Source organism: Gossypium hirsutum, chromosome D02 (genome assembly GCF_007990345.1).
Source record: "Gossypium hirsutum isolate 1008001.06 chromosome D02, Gossypium_hirsutum_v2.1, whole genome shotgun sequence".
NCBI lineage: Eukaryota > Viridiplantae > Streptophyta > Magnoliopsida > Malvales > Malvaceae > Gossypium > Gossypium hirsutum.
The window spans coordinates 9796137-9820707 of NC_053438.1; the positions used below are offsets into that span (position 1 = coordinate 9796137).

The 24571-nt window shown below is 29.8% G+C and overlaps 2 protein-coding genes and 1 long non-coding RNA gene across 3 annotated transcripts; 2 read left to right on the forward strand and 1 right to left on the reverse strand.

The window, feature by feature from the left end:
- The first annotated feature begins 4204 nt into the window (after nt 1–4204).
- Nucleotides 4205–7176, forward strand: LOC121214603 (laccase-21). Its single transcript, XM_041088402.1, has 7 exons — nt 4205–4620; nt 4711–4862; nt 4947–5191; nt 5284–5409; nt 5572–6163; nt 6362–6717; nt 6843–7176. The coding sequence occupies exons 1-7, from the start codon at nt 4525–4527 to the stop codon at nt 7016–7018; spliced, it is 1743 nt and encodes a 580-aa protein (XP_040944336.1). The 5' UTR covers nt 4205–4524; the 3' UTR covers nt 7019–7176.
- Nucleotides 7177–7503: 327 nt separating this feature from the next.
- On the reverse strand, nt 7504–9709 carry LOC107910477 (ras-related protein Rab7). The gene is made up of 7 exons (XM_016838328.2): nt 9562–9709; nt 9416–9442; nt 8945–9044; nt 8715–8861; nt 8168–8248; nt 7936–8081; nt 7504–7674 (listed from the first exon to the last, which is right to left on the reverse strand). The coding sequence occupies exons 1-7, from the start codon at nt 9612–9614 to the stop codon at nt 7611–7613; spliced, it is 618 nt and encodes a 205-aa protein (XP_016693817.2). The 5' UTR covers nt 9615–9709; the 3' UTR covers nt 7504–7610.
- Nucleotides 9710–10037: 328 nt separating this feature from the next.
- LOC121214604 (uncharacterized) lies at nt 10038–11305 on the forward strand. Its single transcript, XR_005910175.1, has 2 exons — nt 10038–10336; nt 10407–11305. It is a non-coding gene; the product is annotated as an uncharacterized lncRNA (long non-coding RNA).
- Nucleotides 11306–24571: the final 13266 nt, after the last annotated feature.

Consider the following 24571-nt stretch of genomic DNA (forward strand, 5'->3'; position numbering starts at 1 on the left):
TTTTTTTCTGAATGATGAAATAAAATCATTATATAATAGATTGTTTTGATATAATTTTTTTAAATATATTTTAGTCATTATTTTAATTAACCCATTAAATAATTTATTGTTCTAAAAATTAACCTAACATATACAATTTTTTTTGAAAATTAAAAAAAAAGTTAAGATGATTTATTAGAAATAATTCATACATTCTAAAATTTTGCTCAAATTATTAATTAATTAAATGTTTTTAATTGTTGAAAGTTTGCAATTTTTAAAGATTTTGTAGTTTATCATTTTGATATGATAGGCGATTATATATGTTTTTTTTATACAATATTTAGAATTATCTATAGTCCCTCCCCAACCCTTAAATAAGAGAATAATGCACTTTAGCGTACTTCAACCCATATCCTCCTGCACTGACAACAATATCGATGTCAATCGAATTAAGACTTCATCAACAAATAACTTTTGTGTCACACATTTAATTTCCTTTCACATTTTAATGATTCTATGGTGAAATTCAACCACCATTCATTTAAATTTCTTTTGACACAAATACTTTTTCACAAGTTAAGGAAATAAAAAAACACAATTAGGGTCTCAAACAATTAGATTTTGACTTTAGTAATTTTCTTAAGGAAACAAAAAAATAAATGTGATTTTTACTACGTCATAAGGTAGTCAATATCATATCGATGGATGTATTATTTTTCTACTGATATTGGTATGTACAAGTATCGATCTATTTCGATGTATTGTTTTAGATTTATCTCTATTTTTGTAAAACATTTAATATATGCATATAAAAAGTATTTACAAATATCAAATAATAAAATTAAATAAATCTCGAATATAAAATACTCATAAAAATAAAATTTAGGTTGAAGTTGTAATATATGTATATAAATGTTTTATTTTATTATTTTATTTTGATCATATCTTTCTTATATTTGAATTTAGATTTGACAGATTACTTGTCGCAAAAGAATTTAAATATATATTTTCATTACTCTAAATATTGAGGGGTTTTTTTTTATCAAAATAATATAAAAATTTTAATTACGAAAATGGTTTGGGTTGTAAGCTATTTACGAAAATGAAATGTTTTCTATAGTATTTTTGAGTATCATCAATGTGTCGAATGGCAACAATTAATCATTCTGTTGAAAAAATATATTTTTTTTAACTAATGCGCCCAATGTTTCAGACGTTATGATCATGATGTAATTAAGTTTTAAATAATTTGTATAAATATAAATCATAAGTTTATGAATACTTATTGTAAATAATTAAATAAAACTTGAAAATTTGCAGTATTACAAACCTAAACTTATATCCATAATCAATTTACTCATTATATTACACGATATTTAAAATATTTTTTTATTAAAAAAAATAAATTAGTACATTAATATGATTGAAGCAAAATAAATTTATTAATAAATCTAAAGCTTAATATTCTAATCCACTTATGCAGATTTCAATGTAATTGTGTGGATAATAATAATTAGATATAAAATACGAATGATATGAAAAAATCAAATAGAATACGAATTATATGATAATAAAAATTTGTCACCAATAATACTGTAGCAATTGTTACTCATATTTTGTCAATATTTTATGTTACCCACAATTTTAAGTTAACGAAAATATTTTATTCATAAATATGTATTAGTAAATGATTATGAGTGGAGCGGCAAAAGGTTTTTTTATATGAATTTATTGGTTCTCAAATAATATTTTTCATTTTTTTATTCGAAAATTATGTAAATATATGAAAAGATGAAAAATACTATTATAATAATATTAATTGCCCTTTAAAGTGAGGGTATCTTAGTAATTTTATAGTTGAGTTAATATCGAGTGACTCGTGAAACCAACTCAATCAACCATTTTATATATTCTTCTAATAATCGAGTGACTCGTGAAACCAACTCAGTCTCGAAAATCAAAACTATCATAATTTTCACATTTGAGTTTTGATTTCAAAATCAATCTCAATTATATTCTTCTAAGACCCTTTATTGTCCATATTTATAAAAATTTTATATCAATTTCAAAATATTTACACTTTAGTCCCTATGTTTAAAATTAACAAATTTCACTTTACAAATTAGTTTTTTTTTTCATATCTAAGCTTCAAATCTAACCAAATAACATCAAGAACTTCACAAAATCATCAATGGCAACATTTTGAAACTTTAATAGTTTTGAGAAATAATACTTGTGTTATCTAAATTGAGTTATCATGATCTCAAAAATATAAAATTTATGATAAACGAACTTGAAATCTTACCAAATTGAAGGACCAAACTTTAACATTTTTTTTATTTTACGATTTAATCCTTGTACCTTAATTAGTCACTAATTCAGTAAAATTGCCTATCCAGAATTCAATTAACTTATACAATAACTCTGTAAATATTTAATAAACGAGGTCTTGATATCTTATTTTCCAACACCACTGACTTTAGAGTCAAAATACTTGTACCTTAACTAACTATCCAATTAACAAATTCGTCAGACCAAAATTGAATATAATAATACAATTAACTCATAAATATTAATTAATAATATTTACTGTCTTGATCATCAGAGAACAAGATTCCAAAATCACTATTTTCGACACCACTGAAATCGGACTATTACAGTTTAATTTAACATTTAACCGCTCAGAATTGTTGTTAAAAAATATTTTTAAAAAATAAAATATCTATTTTTGACATGATATTATAAAGTAAAAAATATAGATTTAAATGATGTTTAAATTCACTAACATTATAATAATTCAATAAAAATATAAAAAAATTTGTTGTAATGTATTATTAATATTTGGATATATATATATAACATATAATTTTTGAATATGTTTAAGCGAATTATTTGTAAAATTTAATTTCAATGTATAAACTATATTTTAAATATTAAAAAATGGTCATTATAAATTCAAATATAAAAGGTTATACTAGAAATTTTATCACACATAAATGCGTGTAGAAACTACATACTTAGAACATAGAGTTGTGTTGAAAAACAATATATAATAAATTATTAACTGTATAGTTTGAAACTAATTAATAATAACACACGAAATATGTGCTATATTAAAATGAAAAAAAAATAGATTACAGTGCGAGTAAAACAAAATTTAAACACATAAATACATCAAATTAAGAATACTAAATGCACTACAATTGTTTATCTTGGTATGTCATCAATCGCAGTTGATGTCGAGTTAACTTGTGACACCAACTCAATTAATAACATTATGAATAAAAAATTCTATCACACCTATGTGTGTGAAAACTAAAAGCATGTTTCGTTGGGGGGGAATGGAATAACATTACCTCCTTATTCATTGAATAGTAAACCATTCCTTTATTTGGTTGAACGTAATACTCATTCAATGAAATTCAATGAAATGACCATTACTTTCTTATTACTTGTCTTCACGTAATAGTTATTCTTTAATATCACCAAAAAATGGTTATTCCATGCAACATTGAATAACAAAAAAAAATCCAGATTAATCCTTTAAAATTTGGACTTAGAAAATATAAAAATAAAATATTTGAAATATTTTAATATAGTTCAATATAAAACAACAAAAATATTTTAATATAAATTAATATAAAAATAATTATATTAAAAATATTATTATATATTAATTTATATTAAAAATATTATTAAATATTATATTATTTTTATTAAATTATATTTAATAATAATTATATTAAAATATGATTAAATTATTTTTAATAATAATCCTATTAAAATTTAATAACAATAATTATCTACTTAAAAAAAATCTGCTAAGGGTACTCTGGTCAAATTTTTTTTTCTTATGCTATTACAAAATTATTCTATTCAACCAAGCACAAGAATATTATTACAGTTCTATTCTATTTCATTCAACTAAGCAGTTGAATTACTGATTACAGCTCTATTTCATTACAACTCTATTACATTATAACTCTATTCCATTACAACGAACCAAACGTAGTGTAAATATTTAAAACACAAATATAATAAAATATGTATAATATAATTATATTTAAATAAAATTTTAATTAAATGAAAAAATTAAAATTTTATTAATGTGAATTGCATTATTGAAATCCATCACATACAAATTTATAATAAAAAATTAGTATTTAGTACCATGAAAATGTGGTTTTTTTTATATAAATAATGGGGAAAAGAAAAGCATTTTAACTTTAAAAAATTTGTATTTAGCATTGTTTGAAAAGTAGTTTTTCTGACAAAAGCAATTTTGACAAAGATGGTACAGTGCAGTGGCGGAGCAAGGTTGGGCCCGGGGGACGGAGGGCAGAGGAGGACCGGATCTTAAAGGAAAATTTTCTTTTAATGATAAAATTATATATTGATTGCAAATTAATAAAATTATAACCACACGATGTTTTTTTATATTTTTATAGTTTTACAGTAACAAAATACTATATTTATACACACACATGTAATACACGTATATATGAACAATAGTCTCTGTTTTCTCTTTCAAAGAAAGAAACCATGGGTGTTGAGCCAGCATGTCCTGTATTACTTTTGTTTCTCGCTGGGATTATCATTTGGGTAGTTGAAGCTGAAGTTCACTATTATGATTTTGTTGTAAGTAACTTTTAGATCCATCTTTCGTTTCCAATAAATGCATATGTATATGAATATATACTGTGATGATCTTCTGGATCTGAACTGTAGCTGGCTGAGAAGAATTTCACGAGGCTGTGCAAGACCAAGAGTATGCTGGTTGTTAATGGCCAATTCCCAGGACCCACCATTTATGTTCATAAAGGTGATACGGTGTTTGTTAATGTCCATAATCATGGGGATTATGGTCTCACCGTTCACTGGTAAAATTTTCTCTCTAGTTCATTTACATATCTGTTACAGACCAAGATTTTATATCAATAATATTTTGGGGGTTTCATTTGCAGGCATGGGGTAAAGCAACCAAGGAATCCATGGTCAGATGGGTCAGCATACATCACGCAATGCCCTATTGAACCTGGCCACAATTTCACATATGAAGTTGTGTTTTCTGAGGAAGAAGGAACCCTCTGGTGGCATGCTAACAGTGATTGGACTAGAAACACTGTTCATGGTGCCATTGTCATTTACCCTCCTCATGGATTTTCCTACCCTTTTCCCACTCCTGCTGGAGAACAAATCCTCATACTCGGTAACCCTTAATTTCTTTGCTTAATTGCATATTTAGGTGTGTATGTATGTGTGTATATGAGAATGAATAAACTTATATATGAATGCATGCAGGGACCTGGTTTACCTATGATGTAAACAAGGTAATCAAAGAGATCCTGAGAACTGGGAAAGATGTCCCTGTATCTGATGCTTATATCATAAATGGCCAGCCAGGAGATTTCTGTGCTTGTTCTAAAGGTATCCTAAACTATAATTGTTGGATCATTTCCTATAGGCTTAAGAGTTTTCATGATTTTAGAGCTTTTGAGCTCAAATTTCTGTTTAAGCTTTCAATTGCAGAAAAATCAATGGATAATTGTGACATCTTATACATGATTATTTATTGATCTTGTGTTGCAGAGATGGCATACCGATGGCAAGTCGATTACGGGAAGACGTACTTGATTCGCTTAGTCAATGCATTGATGAATGAAGAGTTCTTCTTTGCAATAGCAGGACATGATCTCATAGTTGTTGGAATCGATGGAAGCTACCTGAAACCTTTTACTACAAGTTATGTCATGTTATCAAATGGTCAGACAATGGATGTTTTAGTCAAAACAAATCGATCTCCCGGTCGTTATTACATGGCCGGTCGACAATATTACACCGATAATCTGTTTTTTACCGGATATGATAAAACAAATGCTTCTGCGATTCTTGAGTATAGAGGGAAATACGACCGACTGTCATCTCCTTTCTTTCCTGAAAAACTTCCTTCGTATACCGACTATGATTCTGCAACACAATTCAGGAAGCGTCTGAAAAGCTTGGCAAGCAAAGAACATCCTATAGATGTTCCGAGAAACGTAACTACCCAAATGTACATAACAGCTTCCATGGATAAAATTGTTCACAACTTTTCTGCGTATATGGACTATACTCTTCTTTCAAGCTTAAACAATATAAGCTGGGTGAACCCCTCAACAGATGTGCTTCAAGCTTATTACAGGTAAAAATTCTCCTCCTCCTTTATAGTTTCTCGCGTTTTCTTTTGGTACAAAAGAGACCGTAATTGGTGAATTAGGGAAGGCCTTGCAGATGTCGGGGTTCAAGGATTCAGCAGAGCACTTATGGCTTTCCCTTGTAGAAATATATTTGATATAATGTCACTGGAGATGGTTACAATATCATAGATTTTTCATCGTAGGAACTTGAGTGGATTCTATACCTTGGATTTTCTGGATGAGCCTCCCTATTACTTCGACTTTGTCGCCGATTTGAGAGATGATAGTACGCATCCATTGAAGGGGACGAAGGTGAAAGTTTTGGAATACAGTGAAGAGGTTGAGATAGTGTTTCAGTCAACAAATCTGTTGAACGCATCGGATGAGCATTCTATGTATATACACGGGCATAAATTTTACGTACTCGGAGAGGGTTATGGGAATTTCAACAGTACAAGAGATACGGAAACCTATAATCTAGTTGATCCACCTTACCTCAGCACTGCTTCACTCCCTGTGAAAGGATGGCTGACGATCAGATTTAAAGCTAACAATCCTGGTAACTTTCTATAATTTTGCCTCTGTGTGTGTACCTTTTCCATTTTTATTGCAGACTCTAAACATGTTATATATAGCCATATGCTGGTGCTATAAAACCCGAATTTTGTTCAAACTTGTGAGCAGGAGTGTGGGCAATGCACTGCCAGGAAGGTAGACATTTGATTTGGGGAATGAACACTGTTCTGATAGTGAAGAATGGCAGCAATCCGGAAACAAGCATTCGTACTCCCCCTCCTAACATGCCTTCTTGTGCAAGTTATCCTTCCATTCACAAAGCTTTGGAAGTTTCGGCTGAATAAACCAGAACAAAGTTAGCTTTGTGCATGAAAAAGATCGACAATGTGAATGTGGTAAACATCGATGGTTCGTGAATCTTTAAAGAGTTCCTCGGTTTATACCGGTGTTTTCTTGATGTTTATTTGCTGGGATAGGTTCCTAATATATATGGTTTAGTTAAGCTGATCTTGCTCATATTCTTCCTCAACTGCACATGCTAAGATTTGAACTTGAAACCGGGGGGCTAGTAAAAATGTCGAAAAACAACTTTCATTTACCAAAATATCAGCAAAACTTAGGAATTTATGCTTTCAAGAATATATTAAAGTCCAATGAAAACATGAACAATCATCATTTCTTGAATGAAAGCTTAACCATATACTAAAATTTGAATATATGACCCTAATAAAAAACTAAAAGCAAAATCACCTGGGGTTGTACAAAATTTTAGTTCTTATACTTTCATCTCTAACAAAAACAATGGTATCACATAATGCTTCAATAAAGGGATTTTAGAATACAAATGTATGTATATATAATGGATAAGAATCATAGGAACCAGAAAATATGGATGCATTGAGCAACAAAAAATAAAATGACGAGTTTGGCTCATAATCAGCATGCACAGCCACCTCTTTGCTCAGTCTCACTGACAGCATCTGGGATGCCCTGAAAATATCTGCAAATTCATACACAAATGTGATATCAATACTCAGAAATATCGTCCTTTTTCCCCAACTTTTAACTATATAATGTCCCAAAGGCACACGCTAAAGATCACGGCTGTGCAGTGAAAAATGCAAGACAAGATAATGATCATATCCGAATCTCCATTGTTTGATGAAACCATACTGCTTCCTGGGGCAATAACACCAAGTTGGACATGCCAAAATTCACTTAAAAAAACAAAGGGAATATACCTCAAGATAGATGAACTTACATGTCCTGCTCGCGCTCATTCGCGAGAGCAGTTTTGGCAATACAATGGAATGCAGCTTCAACGTTGATATCTTCTTTCGCTGATGTTTCAAAGTAAGGTATGTTTTCTTTTGAAGCGCACCAGTCTTTTGCTTTCTTCTCAGAGACCTACATGGCTCAAGACACCACTTATTAAGCTGAGGTACGGTGAGGATAAAAGAAAATTAGCAAGTATAGAAACTAGACATCCTTACCACTCGAGTATTACCGCCATCTACATCTATCTTGTTTCCAAGCAATATAAAAGGAAATGTCCTGGGGTCAGTAGGATTTGCCTGGCATGAAACCAGAAATAGAAACCATATCAGCATGCTAATCACTTTCATATAGAAATTAATATGCAGTTTAGGGTGTGCAGATGGAACCATTAGTAGTTAAAGAAAACGAAAAAGCCTCTGATCAAGGTCAATCAACAAAAGACCATCTTGCAAGAAAGTTTTCCTCATGTAAGGTGTGCTTCAGGTAATTAACCACTGTTTCTCATAAAGAATTTATGTCCTACAAAATGTTCATTGGAAAATTTCACTAGAGTGGCTTCAATCTTTTAGTATATTCACAAGCCATGCCTTAGCACAAGCTTAAAGATTTATCATGGCAGCGGTATTAAAAGCAGTACAAGCCAAAAAAGACCTAATACATTGCTTGTTCTTGACATGTTTATAACTACGTGGATGCTATAGAGGCATAAAAACAAACAGCTTAAAGTGAAATGAAAGAACAGAGGACGGGAAAAAATGAAACCTGTTTAAGGAACTCCTCATGCCAATTGTCGAGGCTGTCAAATGATTTCATCACATTAACATCATAAACTAGCACACAACAATCTGCACCTCTATAGAAGGCAACTCCAAGACTTTGAAACCTTTCCTGCCCTGCAGTGTCCCACATCTAACCAATGCAAAAGAAAAAACATCTTCAGATTTGAGCTATAAACAACATAAAAGCACCCAGATAAGAAGAAAAAACTCTACTTGAAGAGTGACATCCCGGTCGTCAATCTGGAGTTCTTTAGTGACAAAATCAGCACCAATAGTTGCTTTATATTGTTGAGTAAACTTCATATGAACATATCTAAATTCAACGAGTTAATCTTGAAAACATTGTAAACTAAGTGAATAAAAAAATATATTCAAATGATTTTCAATTTATGATTATATCAACAATTACTATCAGAATTAATCATCATTTTAGACATTGAACTTAATAACCATATCAACAAACTAATTCACCCTTGCATGGTTTGCACAGGTGGGACTTGCACAAACTAACTCACCCATGCATTACGCAGCTGGAATTCGAATATGCAATATCAAAGTTTCTAAACTCTCAAGCTAGCCATTAAATCAAAGCCGCATTGGCATTTAGATAAAAATTAACAACCTCTTAAAAAATTTACACAAAAATTTTTAAAAAATAAAATTCAAATACGGATGAAAGGATACTGATTCATCAACGACGTCTTTCCCACTCTGACATTGACACAAAAAGCAATCAAATTTACCAACATTTAACGAATTTACAAAAATTCGTAAATTTTTCATTTGAATGAAGCCATAGGAATTGAAATTAAAATAAACAAGGATCGTACCCGCTATCACCGAGAACAATGACCTTCAGCAAGGTTCGTCTGCGCATTGACATGGCGGTTAATTAACGGCAAAATTCAGCTTTGATTTACGTTTCTTAAAGGGGAAAAAAACCCTTTTAACTTTCACACCCCAGTAATTCATTTTGATGCTTTTATATTGCTGTAGATATGGCTTCACTAAAAATATCTCTATAACTATTTATGGAAACCTATTTCTTTCTTCTTCTTTTTTTTTTTCTAAATTTCTATTTAATTACTTAATTTAATTAATATAATGAAACGAAATCGATTGAGTATTAGCTCCATTGACATAGGTATTATCCTCTGGACGTGAATTCGAGTGCGTTGAAGCGCATCTATGGAAATTCTAACACTTGTGTCAAAAAGAGTAGATACCATCAAAACTATAATGAGATTAATAAAAAAAATTAACATAAATTAAAGGAAATTGCCTAAAAGACCAAACCTGAAAATAAATTGTCATAACAGTCCCTATAATATTTTAAATTACGGGTCTGTTTGATAGGGGGAAAATATTTTTCGGAATTGGTTTTTCCCATTTTTCAGTGTTTGATTGGAGGAAAATACTTTCCTTTTGGAAAATCAACTCCAAAACACGGGAGAATGCCTTACAATTTTTGGGAAATTGTCTTACCGATTCAATCTCTGTAAGACATTTTCCTAAAGCTCTCAGGCATTCTTCTCCCTTCATCCATTCCTTCAAATTTCTGTTCTTGAAAGCTTCATTTTGGTTCAGAACTGGAAACCGCTGCTGGTAGGTTGCAATTCTATTTTTCGACGGTTACTTCGTTTATTTTTCATTTCTTTTTGGCTTATATGCTCAGTTTATTTTTCATTTCTTTTTGGCTGCTACTGCCGCTGCCATTTCTGCTTTCAAATGATGGGTAAGCTTCCTTCTTCTTTTATTCTTCATTCGGTTGTTAATGCTGGAAGCCATCTTTCTAATTTCCACTTTTTTTCTTCTTCTTCTAACACCATTGCTACCCACATCAACTGCCTAAGTAAGAAACCCATGTACATGCCTGTTAGAGGAAAGGGAAAAACAGACCACCGCTTCGATAATGTTGATCATGTTTTGAGTTTGTTCAATAAGATGATTGAAAAGTACCCAAAGCCTTCAATTGTGGAATTCACTAAATTATTTGCAGCCATTGTTAGAATGAAACATTATGCCATTGTTGTTTCTATGTGTAGCCAGATGGAATTATTAAGCGTTTCCCATGATGTCAATTAGGTCGAATTGATTTTGGGTTTTCTGTTTTGGGGAAAATGCTGAAGTTTGGTGTTGAGCCTGATGTTGTAATTTTTTCAACTTTGATTAATGGGCTTTGTAATCAAAGTAATATTTTTGTGGCCGTTTGTGTGTTCGATATAATGTTTTCTGGAAAAAGGATTGATCTTTATGGTTGTATTATCTCTAGTAATCTTTTGTAAATATAATGTTTTCATCTTTGTTGTTGATTTATATTCTACCCTCTTTATACATAATGTTCTGTGTAGAGAATGAGTATATATGTTGTATCCTGTTGAATGTGAAAATATAATTGAACCTATTTTACTTTTATTTTCCCAGTTGGTTGTGGAAAGAATGTTTTTGTGGTTTTTCTTTGTAAGCGGAATAATACATTGAGTGGAGATGCAATGGCCTAGGAGCAAACTCTGTATGTGAACTAGGAAGTTTGTGAATAAAAGTAAAAGAACCCTTGTTTTGTGTTGGTTTTCAGACTTAGAGTGTGGTCTCTTAACGGATGCTTTAGCCATTTATAGTAAGCTATCTTTTGCTGAATGCTTAATTTTGGTGCTTTACTTCCTGGTAATGGTCTCATGATTCATGAATGCTTCAAGCCATTTTCATGGTTAATTTTGCACGAAACCTATCTTTTATCTTTGTAATTTGACTATAAAATCGACAATATTTGGAGTTCGGGTTTGAATTTTAGCATAGCAACCACCTACCTTTACAGTATTGTGTGACCTTCAATTCAACGTTTGAAGTTTTGCTTTGATGCCTAATTGTTAATTTAGGTCTGGTCTTTGTTTGACGGTTTGAACTTTGAATTTCGAACGTAGGATTTTACTTTTGATCCAATGTGACTTCTGTTCTTATCCATAGTAAACTGCTTCGAAATTGAAAATTCCTAAACATAAGCTGTTGATCGATTCATTTATTCATTCAAATCGAGTTTCATCATACGAGATTATGATCCTTCAAATCCTTGAAATTGTAAGGAAAAACGAAACAGTGATAAGATCTTTGTTGAATTATGTTTTTGTTCCACTTGCTTTCACTGATATTGATTCGTTTGTTTGAAAATGTGTTACTTGTTTTCACTGATATTGATCCATTTTGTTCGTTCATTTTCTCGTATGCTAACCATATTCAATTGACTAAAGAATTGGCTTTTGAGACTAGAAATTAATAGCCTCAAAATGTTCTTAGAGAGTAGAAATTAATAGCCTGAATAATAGAACGCGAGGTGCTGTAATTTGAGTTTTATTGAGATTTCTTTGCATATTTCCATCAACTTCATGTAAAAACGAAAAGGTTTCATCAATTTAATCTAAAACTACACCCTTACCATCTATATTTCAACAGATATATATTGACATACTAATTAGTTTATTTAGCATAGGAGATTTGCAAGGAAGTTGAACATATATGCCCTGGCATGGTTCATCAAATATTTCTAGTTTTAAATTGCCAATTTTAAATATCAACTACCAATGTTTGGTTACAATTTGAATATATATGCCCTGGCATGATACATCAAATAGAGCAAACAAACTTATTGTTGATATTGTTGTAAACTTTTGAATGCTTTTTTCATGCTGAAAATAGAGCAAACAAACTTATGCTGGACATTTGAGATTATGGCAATTATAGCAGTGCACTTAAACATTATTTATTTTTTATAAAAATTAATCAATTTTTAATTTAAAGAATTATAAAAAATAGAAATAAAAAAATTTTATAACATTGTTCCATTTTTTTTTTGTTTAAAATTTCAAAATAAAAAAAGAAAACACACTTGATAGCAATTTATAATTTAATTTTTTATATTTTAAAAAAGAGGCATCACCATTTTTAATAATGTTTTTGCAAAAAAAATAATATTTACTGTTAATGTATATTTTTTTTATAAATAATATGTTAAATATTAATGTATTACACCTAATAATATATTGATTTTTAAATGAATTTCATTCAAATTTCCCATTCAAATTCTTGATTAAATATATAATGAGGGATTAATTAATTAATTATACATGATATTGAAATCCTAATAATATATAACAAAATCTTGTAGTAATTGCAATTTCCTACCAGAAAACTAATTTGTCATGCTTTCATTTTCATATGCTTATCAAATATATTGAAGTATTGTATTAACCAAATCATTTATTGAAGTATTGTATTAACCAAAGCTTTTTTAGTTAAAAGTAAGAAGCATAAAAAAATTTGGCTTCAATAATTTTCTCATGGTTGAAGATATTGATACTTTTATGTGGTGTAATATTATGCACTTGGACAATGTTGTTACTATGTGGTGTACTACTAATTATGTATTTGGATAATATTATTTCTAGTATTCATTGTGGTTTCGAAGCAATTTATAATTATTCAATACTTGTTTTTTAACACAATTACAAATAATTTATTTGATATTAATTTTTTTCAATTTATAACGATTAATATTGTAGCTTAATAATTGAGTATTATTATAAATAAATCATTGCAATATATGTAAAAATAATTTAAAATATAAAAATTTATTAATACATATCAATATATGTAAAAACAATTTTTTCGAAAAATATTTCCAGGAAATCTGCCAAACAGCCAAAAATATTTTACACAGATTCAATCAAACACCAGAAAATATTTTCCAGTAAATCATTTTACAGAAAAGCAAAACATTTTCCCAAAATCATTTTACGGAAAATATTTTACTGGCAATCAAACAGACCCTAAAATTGAATAAAATGCAAAATTTTAGGGAAATTGTATAAAATGGAATTAAGTTGTCATATGCCTTGAATAGGATGTTATAATGTAATTGAAACTAATAATTGGCAATGAATTATTATAACTCAAGATTTAAATCAAACTGAAGTTAATCGAGAAATAAAAGAAATTACGGATTAGTCCTTGACACTTTGTAGTTGTCGTTTTTTAGGTAAGTTCATATGGTGTATTTATATTTTGATTCATCATGTATATTGTATTGTGAATGTTATATATATAATATATACTTTAGTAAACTTTGAATTTTTTACAATTTAGTACAAAAAAGGTGAGAAATGATTAATTTGAAATGGAATAACATGAACTTACATAATGGAATTACCCCAATGAAACTTTGTAAATGTATCGTACACATGGTTACAGGTTGATCTCCAATGATTCTGAGATCCAACATTTTTTACAGACTCGAAGATACATGTGATGCAGGCTTAGCTCGGATGAGTAATCTGATGTCATTTCAAAGGTTTATCCAGACGGGTAACCTTAAATGTATATTTAGCTCTGACCAAACTATTTGATGTGTCAATATAAAGGTTTAGCCCAGACGGCAACCTGACACGAATATATGTTAAGCTCAAACGAGCAACATATGTGGTTAATTACTGATGATTACCGAGATCCATCATTTGCTGTGAACTCGAAGATACATGTGACACAGGTTTAGCTCGAGTGAGTAACCTAATGTCATTTTATAGGTTTAGCCCGAACAGGTAATTTGACATGTATATTTACAGCTTTGGCTAAGCTATTTAATGTATCGATAAAAGGTTTAGCCCGGACGGGTAACCTGACACAAGTGGATATGTTTAGCTCGGAAGAGCACTAGATGTGATTAGAACCAGTGTATTTAAGTTCTTTTACGACGTTTCATTGGGTAACATTAATGATACAAAAATGTAGAAGTTGAACAATTTGAATTATGTCTATTGATCCTAAATAGTGAAATGGAGAAATTAAGGGCACGCATAGTAGTATATTTCCGTATGATTGAATGATGGTTAAATTGAATATAGATGATATAAAACTTATGTTTTTAAATGAAATGTTATGTGATCAAGTTTGAACAAAACTCACCTTGATGTTGTTGTTGTTGTTGGATCTGGTGCCCTTAGTGTAGTATTTTCGTCTAAGTACACTTGTAATTTTTTTCCGAATAGATTGTTTAATAAAATTATTCATGAATTAAATTAATAACCTTAATATTGTTTTCCTCAAATGGTTTTTGCACGCAAAACAAAATAGAAACAAATATTGCTCATTGATTACTTAATGTTTAACTAATACTAAGTGATATTATGTGGTCGAATCGTGATACGAAAATACAACTTGTATTAGTAGACGAACCTAAACATGTTCTTAGTCTAATTGAAAATGAGCAAACAGATTGAAAAACTAATATGTCGTCTGTCATGTAACACCCCTAACCCATCTCCGTCGCCAGAATAGGGTTACGGAGTGTTACAGTACAAATTAGGAAATTTATCATCAAACAGAAACAAAAATATAAAATAAATAATAATATTCAATAACTTAAAAAATTAGGGTAAATTACACTTACGGGCCTTAAATCGAGCTTACAGGGCCTTAAAAATAGTTTGGGAACAATCCGAGACTACTTTGAATCAAAACAGAAAAATATGCAAAATATTGAAAAATTTTGGAAACAGGGGTCACACGGCTGTGTGTCCAACTCGTGTGGAATAGCCTAGGTCTTGTCGCTTCACACATGGTCATGTGGCTTCCCCATACGCCCTTGTGGCCAGACCGTGTAACTAACTGTGACCGTGTGAAAAATCTTGCACCTAAAAATTTATAAGACACATGGTCGTGTGTCCAAGCCGTGTGTGTCACAAGACCGTATGACCAAGCCATTTGGAATAGCCCAAGCCATATGCACCTTAAAAAGCTTCTAAAAAAAGGCAAACTTTCATCCAACACTTAGGTTCCAAGCCAAATTAAAACCAACTGTTTCCATACGTTAAAAACACATGCCAAAACAATCAACCTAAATGTCTAACCAATGTGTCCTCATTGACACCACAGTTCAATTATCAATCTCAATTCACATGACACATCAACTAATTTGCATTCAAATTCATAAGTTCATATATAAAACTCATGTCAAACTTATAATTTCTTCTTAATCATTCACATTCATTCATACCATGATTCAAACACTTAAATAATGTTTATATCAAATGACCAAAACAATTTTATATGAACATATTCACACCAAGATTAAAGGTACATACACAATTAAGCTTATACCAAGTTTAAAACGTAACATTTGTAATAAGTATCCAAACATATACAAATACGCCTATTACATATACATTCAATGGTTCAAAACACTCATTGAGCACACACAAACATGCCAAATCAATCAACTTATAGGTTTTAACCAATATGTCATTCAAAGGCACATCAACTTAAAACAATTTACTTTCACTCCATAGCCTAAGCTTACTGCACTACAACCATAAACATTTCAATCATTTCAACCACACATATAAACATGTCTAAAACATACATTTACATGTCACTTAAAGTGACCAAAAGATACTTATTTACAAAGCTTTACAAGTCCACCCCAAAACATAATCGCCAAAAGATATGACCAAACCAAGTAAGCCAAGTAACATATTCATGACACCTATTACATATGAGTCTTATACATGCCATTTATAACCATAGCCAAAATGTTCAAAAGTACCAAATGTTCGACGGATAGTGTGATAGGGCTCCAACAAGATTCCAACCGAATGAGCTTTCCAATGACCTACAAATTAGAGGAACAACAACTACGTAAGCATATAATGCTTAGTAAATTCCTATAAAGAAACTTAAACTTATTGTTCCTTAACATTAAACCATTCAATCATACTTATTAAATCACATAACACTTGCCTTTCCTAACACCAGAATTCCCATCATTATAGTATCTCTTTCCATGAATTATTAAAGCTCACCTTACCGTTCCGTACGGTCATCGTTATCCATAATTCATATATAAGCTTTTTCATTCCTTTACTTACTCGTTGAGCCGTATAGAATAACATCGGATACTCGGAAACACCTTTTCATGGAACCATAACATTTTCAATAATGCTCATATGAGTTGTGAAATGGGCATACTCACACGAGCTATGGGTTGAGATGTTAGCTACACAATGCTACTCACACGAGTTGTGGAGAATCAACAACAAATGCAAGACCTTAGCCATCGGTAGGACATTCAAGACTAGCATCCGAAACATATAATCTCTAGTGACATGTCATTTGTATCCTAAGCATTCTTTAGGTTCAAACAGGATTATAAACCATCGAGTAAACAAGTCATCATATTATTACCGAATCAATTATTTTTAACATAACATTAACTATAAATTAATCTATCAATAATTGATAAGCATATATCTCATACGAACTTACCTCAATTACAACGGTTGTATTAACAAAGTCGAGAACTACTCTGAAACTGTCGTTTTTCCCCGATTCACGTCCAATTGATTCTTTTCTTGATCTAAATAGTAATTTAATTCAATTAAATATTTCAAACAATCTAAAATCATTAAATTTAATTTCTTATTCACTTTAATATGAAATTACAAAATTATCCCTAACATTTTAACTTTATACCATTTAGTCCTTAAACCCATGACATGAAAATTCATCATTTTTTAACCAAAATATGCCAGCCTACTTTTCACTATATTTATCTCAACCCATATTTTTACTCATTTCACCCAAATAACATGAACATTACCATTTATACAATTTAGTCTTTAAACTCTAAAATTCATTAAACAAATCATGTTTATTTAACCACCAAAATTAATTATCTAACACTTAACATCACAACACATCAAATTCATTCTTGCCAAGTCCCTCAACCTTTAATAGTTTTGCAAATTAACCCTCAGGCTAGGTAGATTAAGCTAAAACGAGCTCAAAACATAAAAATCCTTAAAAACAGAATTAAAAACACTTATATGCAAAGCTCCAATGTTGTTCAAACTTAAGCTAATAAAACGGTTTTCTTTCCCACAAAAATCGGTGGAGGTGTGTATCAAAGAAGATGAAACTATTTTAGTTATCTTTTATTATTATTACTAATTATTTATTTACCATTTTAGCGTTTAAAAATATCCAATTTTACTCAAATACCAAACCGCCAAATTCCACTAACTTGTACATATGGTATTATTACTATTTAAATCCCTTCATTAAAGATTCCACATCCATTTAACCCTTTAACAAAAGAGATCAACGTTTGCTCCTTTTTTAATTTAGTCTTTTTTAATTAATTAACCATTTAAACCTCAAATTTTATTAACGAAAATTTAATACGGTCTTAATATAACTCTATAAACATTAAATAAACATTAAAATATTTATTCACTCATCAGAATTGTGGTCCCGAAACCGTAGTTTCTGACACCACTAAAATTGGATTGTTACATATCAAGTACAATTTGGGAGATGCCTTGTCTTCAGCATCAGAGTGGATGACTCCCAAAAGATAGAGACATAGATGTGACCGACTGGATTGACAGTACATCGGATAGGACTCCAGCAGAATAGATCTTGAATTCATTTATAGATTTATTCACTTGTGACGTTCATAGTATGACATACCTAAATCATGAGTGGGTGGCAGACTATGTATGTATGACTCGTACACTTTGATGTAAGTAAAAGCTTGAGTTCAATTAGATAAGGAATTAAAAGCTGGTGCATTGGGTGTAAGACTTCTATAGTATGTAAAGCCATTCACAACAGTGGAATTCATAGCCCAAAACATGGGTAAATAATATCCTCTCATTGGCATTACATGGTTGATGAAAAGTAAACATGGTCACGAGTCGTCCATTTTTGTGATGGATGACTTGACCACTATTTGATAGTGATTAACTTTTCATGAAGGAAAACGTAATGGTTACCATGAGATAAAATAGGATCATATTGGGAGAACGGATTTTATCCCAAAGATCAAAGATATCCTATGAGGGTAACACACTTACGATAAGGTCATTGGACGAGCACTGAGTAGTTACTTTCATAATGGTATGTCGTTAGGGAGAGCCTATAGTGGAATGACATCATGACTAAATGAGTTTATAACTAATAGGCGAAAAATTGAAACTTAATTATAAATCATTTGAGCTTCAACTACATATGTCCAATCAGTCCCTCCGCTAGCTCGTTAAAACTAGAAATGAATTGTGTGTTTGAATAGAAAAAAAATTGGAAACATTCAGGAATCATTATGGCTTTCTCCAAAATGGGTAAATGGAATCATTTGGAAATGAATGTAGGTTTCCAAAAATGGAAATGGAAATAGAAATGAAAATGAAAATTTGCAATCCTATATAGGATTACTTAAAAAATGATGGAAGAATAAGCTTATACTTTTGGACTGTTTTGAAACTTGAAAATGAAAATAAATCATTCGGTCATGGTAAACATGTTGAGTTGTTACATATTTAACGAATTTTCTCAAAATTTTACCGGGAGTAAAATCGTCAAAATTTTACTGAGAGTAAAATCATTAAAATTTTATAATGGGTAACATTAGCGTGAGAAAAATATTTAATATATAATTATTAAATTTTATTTTGAGAAATAGAAAACTGAATCGGGTTGGATTGCATTACAGAGTATTGGATCAAAAAGGGCCTAGGAAGCACTCGTAATTGGACTCAATGTGAGAGAGGCCCAAAACCCCTCATATAACATGAAGGGTGCGACAACCCTAGTAGAAATATAAGGGTGAGACGTTCACCCCTCTCCTACTCTTTAAAATAAACCTCTACAACTTTACAAGAGTTTTACCTTCTCTTCCCATTAATAGATGGCACCAGTAAGTAGAGCTATTAACACAACTTTTGAGATATTATTATTCTGCCAAAAATAAAGAAAATTTATTCTCAACTTTTATATATATATATTTCCAGAATAATAATTTTATCAGTTTCTATTAAGAAGAGAGAATTTCCGTTTTCACCTAAAAAGAAAACTTTTTCTAGTTCTGTGTTTTGATTCAATTGGTTTGAGCCCACACTTGAAGCAACTTGTGGTACGAGAATAATAGAGAAAATCATTTGGTTGAAAGCCGAAAAACATCAAGGATCCACTTATTCAAAAGTACAGGTATGTATTCAGTTAAGGTTTGTCAGTATAAATATCACAAACTGGGTTGGTTTTCAAATTTTCAATTTTCCGATGTGCGAGAAAACCATTTTGAAACGAATTTTTTTTTCCATTAGTTGTGTTATGCCATGTTAGGTGGACTTGATTTTACATAATGTTTAGTATATCTATTGAATGGTTAAGGTAAGTTAATTGTTTATATTGTATGAGCTTAATAGGTATTCATAATACTTGCTCCGTCATACTTGTTTTTTCCTGTAAATTTTGGACGTTTGAAACGTATCGATCAAATTCTCGAGGAACTCACACTATCTATCTCCTGATTCAGTAGACTTTTGATCGTTTGAACCTAGTTATATATGGCATGTACTTAGGAGTGTTTAGACGTTTATAATGTTACTTACATTTTGAGGCATTTTGAGCATGAATTCTTATGGAAATGCTAACTTGTTATGCTTGTAAGTTGGTGTCATGTTACATAAGGTTAGAATAATCAAAGTGAATTAAGTATTTTAAACTAGTTGATTGCATGAAATGGATGAATGGCCTGGAATTGTATAAGTAGTTTGAATGACTTGAAGTAGAACATTTAATCTTGTTGTGTTTTGGTGCCAAATATGGAATATTGGTTAGGTGTTTAAAAGAAATGATATATGATATGTTTTGGCATGAATTTTAAGTTTTTTTGAACAAGTTTACATGTTGGATAGGTACACCTTTTTGATGACTTGAGTGGTTACTTTGAACAAATACCAAATGGTCTATTCTTACACCACACAGGCCACATGATCGTGTGAGTACTGCAGATTTGGTCAATTATTTTTATACAGGGCCTCAGTATGTTACACAGCCCAGTCACTCAGCCGTGTGACTACTGGATGAAAGTTTTGGTGCTTTAACCCACACAGCTTCAACGAGTGACATGGCTTGGACACACGGTTGTGTCCCCTATTTTTCATGAATGCCCTTATATTTTAAAAATGTTTCAATTTGATCCTTATTTGTACTCGGGTCAACTTAAGAGTTTTCGTAAGCTCGATTAAGACTTGAACTAATTGTATATCATAATATTTGAGTGTTTATGACATGATTGATTATTTGAAGGATTTATTTATGATATACTTGATCTGAAATTTTGGAAATGTTGCACATTAGTCCTAGTTAAATTTTGGGTAATACTGGAGCATTTGTAAGTTCGTATAAGGCCTGAGAAATGTTGTATTTGGTGATTACGAATTGAATTGACTATGATTGTATGAATTATGTTTAATTTGAGTATAATTTTGTATTTATGAAGTATTTCACATTTATTTGAAATAATCAATGTGAATTGAAAGTGTACTATTCCGGTTATACTGTAGCATTCTGTAGCTCGGGTCCAACAACCGAACCAAGTAAGGGGTGTTACACAAACATTTCAAAAACACCTTTGAAAAACACTTTTTCACAGCAAAATACCAAAACAAAGTTAAGCTAAAAGGTTAATGCACTTTTTAATGCTTAAACTTGACAATTGTTCCCAAGTTGAGTTTTGAACTTTTTTTGTTCAAGTTAGTCCATCAACTTGGCAATTATTCTCAAAATGGGGTTTAAATTTTCTTTTTGCCTAAATTAGTTCTTGAAGGTTTAAATTTTCTTTTTGTCTAAGTTAGTTCTTAAACTTAGCAATTGACCCCACATTGGGACTTGAACTATTTTTTGTATCAAATTTAGTCCTTGATAATTCCTTAAAAAAAAGTTGGACCAAAAAAGTTCAGATCTCAATGTGAAAACAATTATTCAAGGGCTAAACAAGTTCAAGCCTTAATGTATGAACAATTATCTATTCCAAACCTTGATATAAAAACAATTACCGAATTTAAGAACTATCTTGAAAAAATTTTGAAACATGTTAGAAGCAAAAAAATTGCATTAACCTTAAATTAAATGTGAAGGTGTGAGTCAAGAGGGGGTGCGGTAGACCTGCTCATGGGTTGGGCCACCTGTCCAAACTCAAAGGCTTGTCCGAAAAATGAAAGGGTTTAGACAAAATATAAGACTCGAAAAATGGGCTTCGGTAAAATTTAAAGCCCATTTTCTATTTGGGTTGAGCCTCGGGCAAGATTTTTTGGACTGAGCTCAACCCGAATATACTATGTTATAAAAATATTATATGAATTATATATGTTAAATAATAATTATATTTATATTTATATTTATATTTATATTTATATTTATATTTATATTTATATTTATATTTATATTTATATTTATATTTATATTTATATTTATATTAAATCACTAACTAAATAACAATTAAACCCACTTCCAAAACCTAAAAACAACTTACCCAACTAAATAACTCAACCCAAAATATAAAATTTTAAAAATTATATTTAATACAATAAAATATATATTATATTTATTTGGGTTTTTTAATATAATGAAATATTTATTATATTTATGGTAGTATTTTTTAATGTAAATACTTTTTATTGTGTTAGAGAATTTTTATTTTAATGTTTTTTTAGTGTATATTTTAATGTTTTTTAATGTTTTTTAATATAATAAATACTTTTTATTATATTTTTAAAAAATTATTGTTAAATAAAAATTAATCTAAAAAAATCAAATATAGATGAACCGGGTTGGCATCGAGTTTACTTTTAAATAAAAACTAATCTAAAAAAATAAGTCCATTGTTTATGCTGGACCGAATCCAAACTTAAAAGATTGATCTAAATATTTTAGCTTTTTTTATAAAACTAACCCAAAATTTTAATTAATTGCGTAAATGACCTATTTTTTAATTAAACATGTAAATGACCTAAAATATAAAGTAAAAGTTGGTGGAGCCAAAGAGTTTGGCGCCACTAACATGCCACGTCAGCAATCAGGATTAAAAAAATCAATTTTTTAGCGGAGCCATGTAGAATAGCGTCACCTATATAAATACCAAGAAAATACTGTAATTTTTAAAAAATAAGGAGACTTTTAAAAAAATCATTTTCTGATAGAGTTAAATAAATTAGAGCCACCAGTTTCCAAAGCTACCTATCTCCTTTTGCAACACTTTTTTAATATATTTAAAATTTAAAAATTAATTTTTTGGCGGAGCCATGTAGAATAGTGTCACCTATATAAATACCAAGAAAATACTATAATTTTTAAAAAAATAAGGAGACTAATAAAAAATCATTTTCTGATAGAGCCTAATAAATTGGCGCCACCAGTTTCCAAAGCTGCCTATCTCCTTTTACAACACTTTTTTAATATATTTAAAATTTTTAAAAAAAATTAAGGTTACTAGGTCACTAGGTCCCAGCCTAGTGGTCCTCAGGCTGGGACGATCGGGTTAAGAGTAGACCCATGTAAAATATTTGGCTTTTTAAAAAATTAATCTAAAAAATTTAATTATTTATGCAAATGATTTTTTTTATTAAATATGTAAATGACCTAAAATTTATAATGAAAGTTGCTGGAGCCAAAGAGTTTGGAGTCACCAACATACCACGTCAACATTCAGGATAAAAAAATTAATTTTTTAGTTGAGCCATGTAGAATGACGTCACCTGTATAAATACTAAGAAAATATTACAATTTCTAAAAAAATGAGGGACTTTAAAAAAAATTCTATTTTCCCGGTGGAGCCAAATAAATTAGCGTCACTAGTTTTGTCATCCCTTTTTGCAATGTGATTTTTAAAATTTAAAAATTTTAAAAAACAATTAGCGTCGGACCACTAGGGTACGGTGCCTGTGCTTTTACGTTGAAATTTGCTCCGAGTTGATATATACAGTTGCGTAACCAAGATCGTTTTTCTTTGGGAAAACGTATGGAAGACTGTTAGCATTAACGTTGATGTGCAATTTCGTATTTTCTCTTATAACAAATAACCAACTTGTTGTTTCTGGAAAAAAAAATTATACGACTTATGTTCACAAACAAAATATTTTATATGGGTTTCATAAATATTTAAAATTAAATCTTATCTATTATTTCTAACATTTATTAAATTTTCTTCTAATATTTTCTTTTTTATTATCATCTGCTAAATTTAATTTCTAATATCTATTCATTTTCCCCTAAACTTTTATAATTTAGTCAAATTATTTTGTTTTGGAAGGAAAATTTTATTGAACTTTAAAATTTTAATGGTACTAAAGTGACACCCACGTTACAGTCTATGTGTACTTTGTATATTTAATATTTTTTGAATTTTTTTGAAATTTGTTGAAAATACTTCAATAATTTTTATTATTTTTTATGAAATAATTGTGAATTTCTATGTAAGTTGTCATGTCAGGACCGTTAAATTTGATGGTCTAAGACAATTTTTATATTTAAAACAAATAGAAAATGACTAAAATTTGAAGGCTTTAAGTAAAAGTAATAAAAAAATTAAAGCTAAAATGACAAAAAAATAAAGGGTTAATAAATATATTTGCCCCTAAACTAGTCCATTTGTACCTAGTTGATACCTGAATTTGCATTCAATCATACATGTTGGTACCTTTACACTAATACCGCTAATTTGTGGTAACGTAACATAGATGACCAATCCAATGGTCCTCTTAAAATGTCATGTGTCAAACATAAACAAAAAAAATCTTTTAAAATATATAAATTAATAAAAAATATATAATTTTTTTCGCATTAAGGATGAACTTGAACAAATATTTGTTTAGATATAAACAATCATTTATCTAGATTCATTCTATATTTGTTTTTAATAATGTTATATATTTTTTATTTTTTTATAAAAATCAATTTTTAGGTTATTTTTATTTTGAAAATATATAAAATAAATTTATATAAAATTAAAAAATA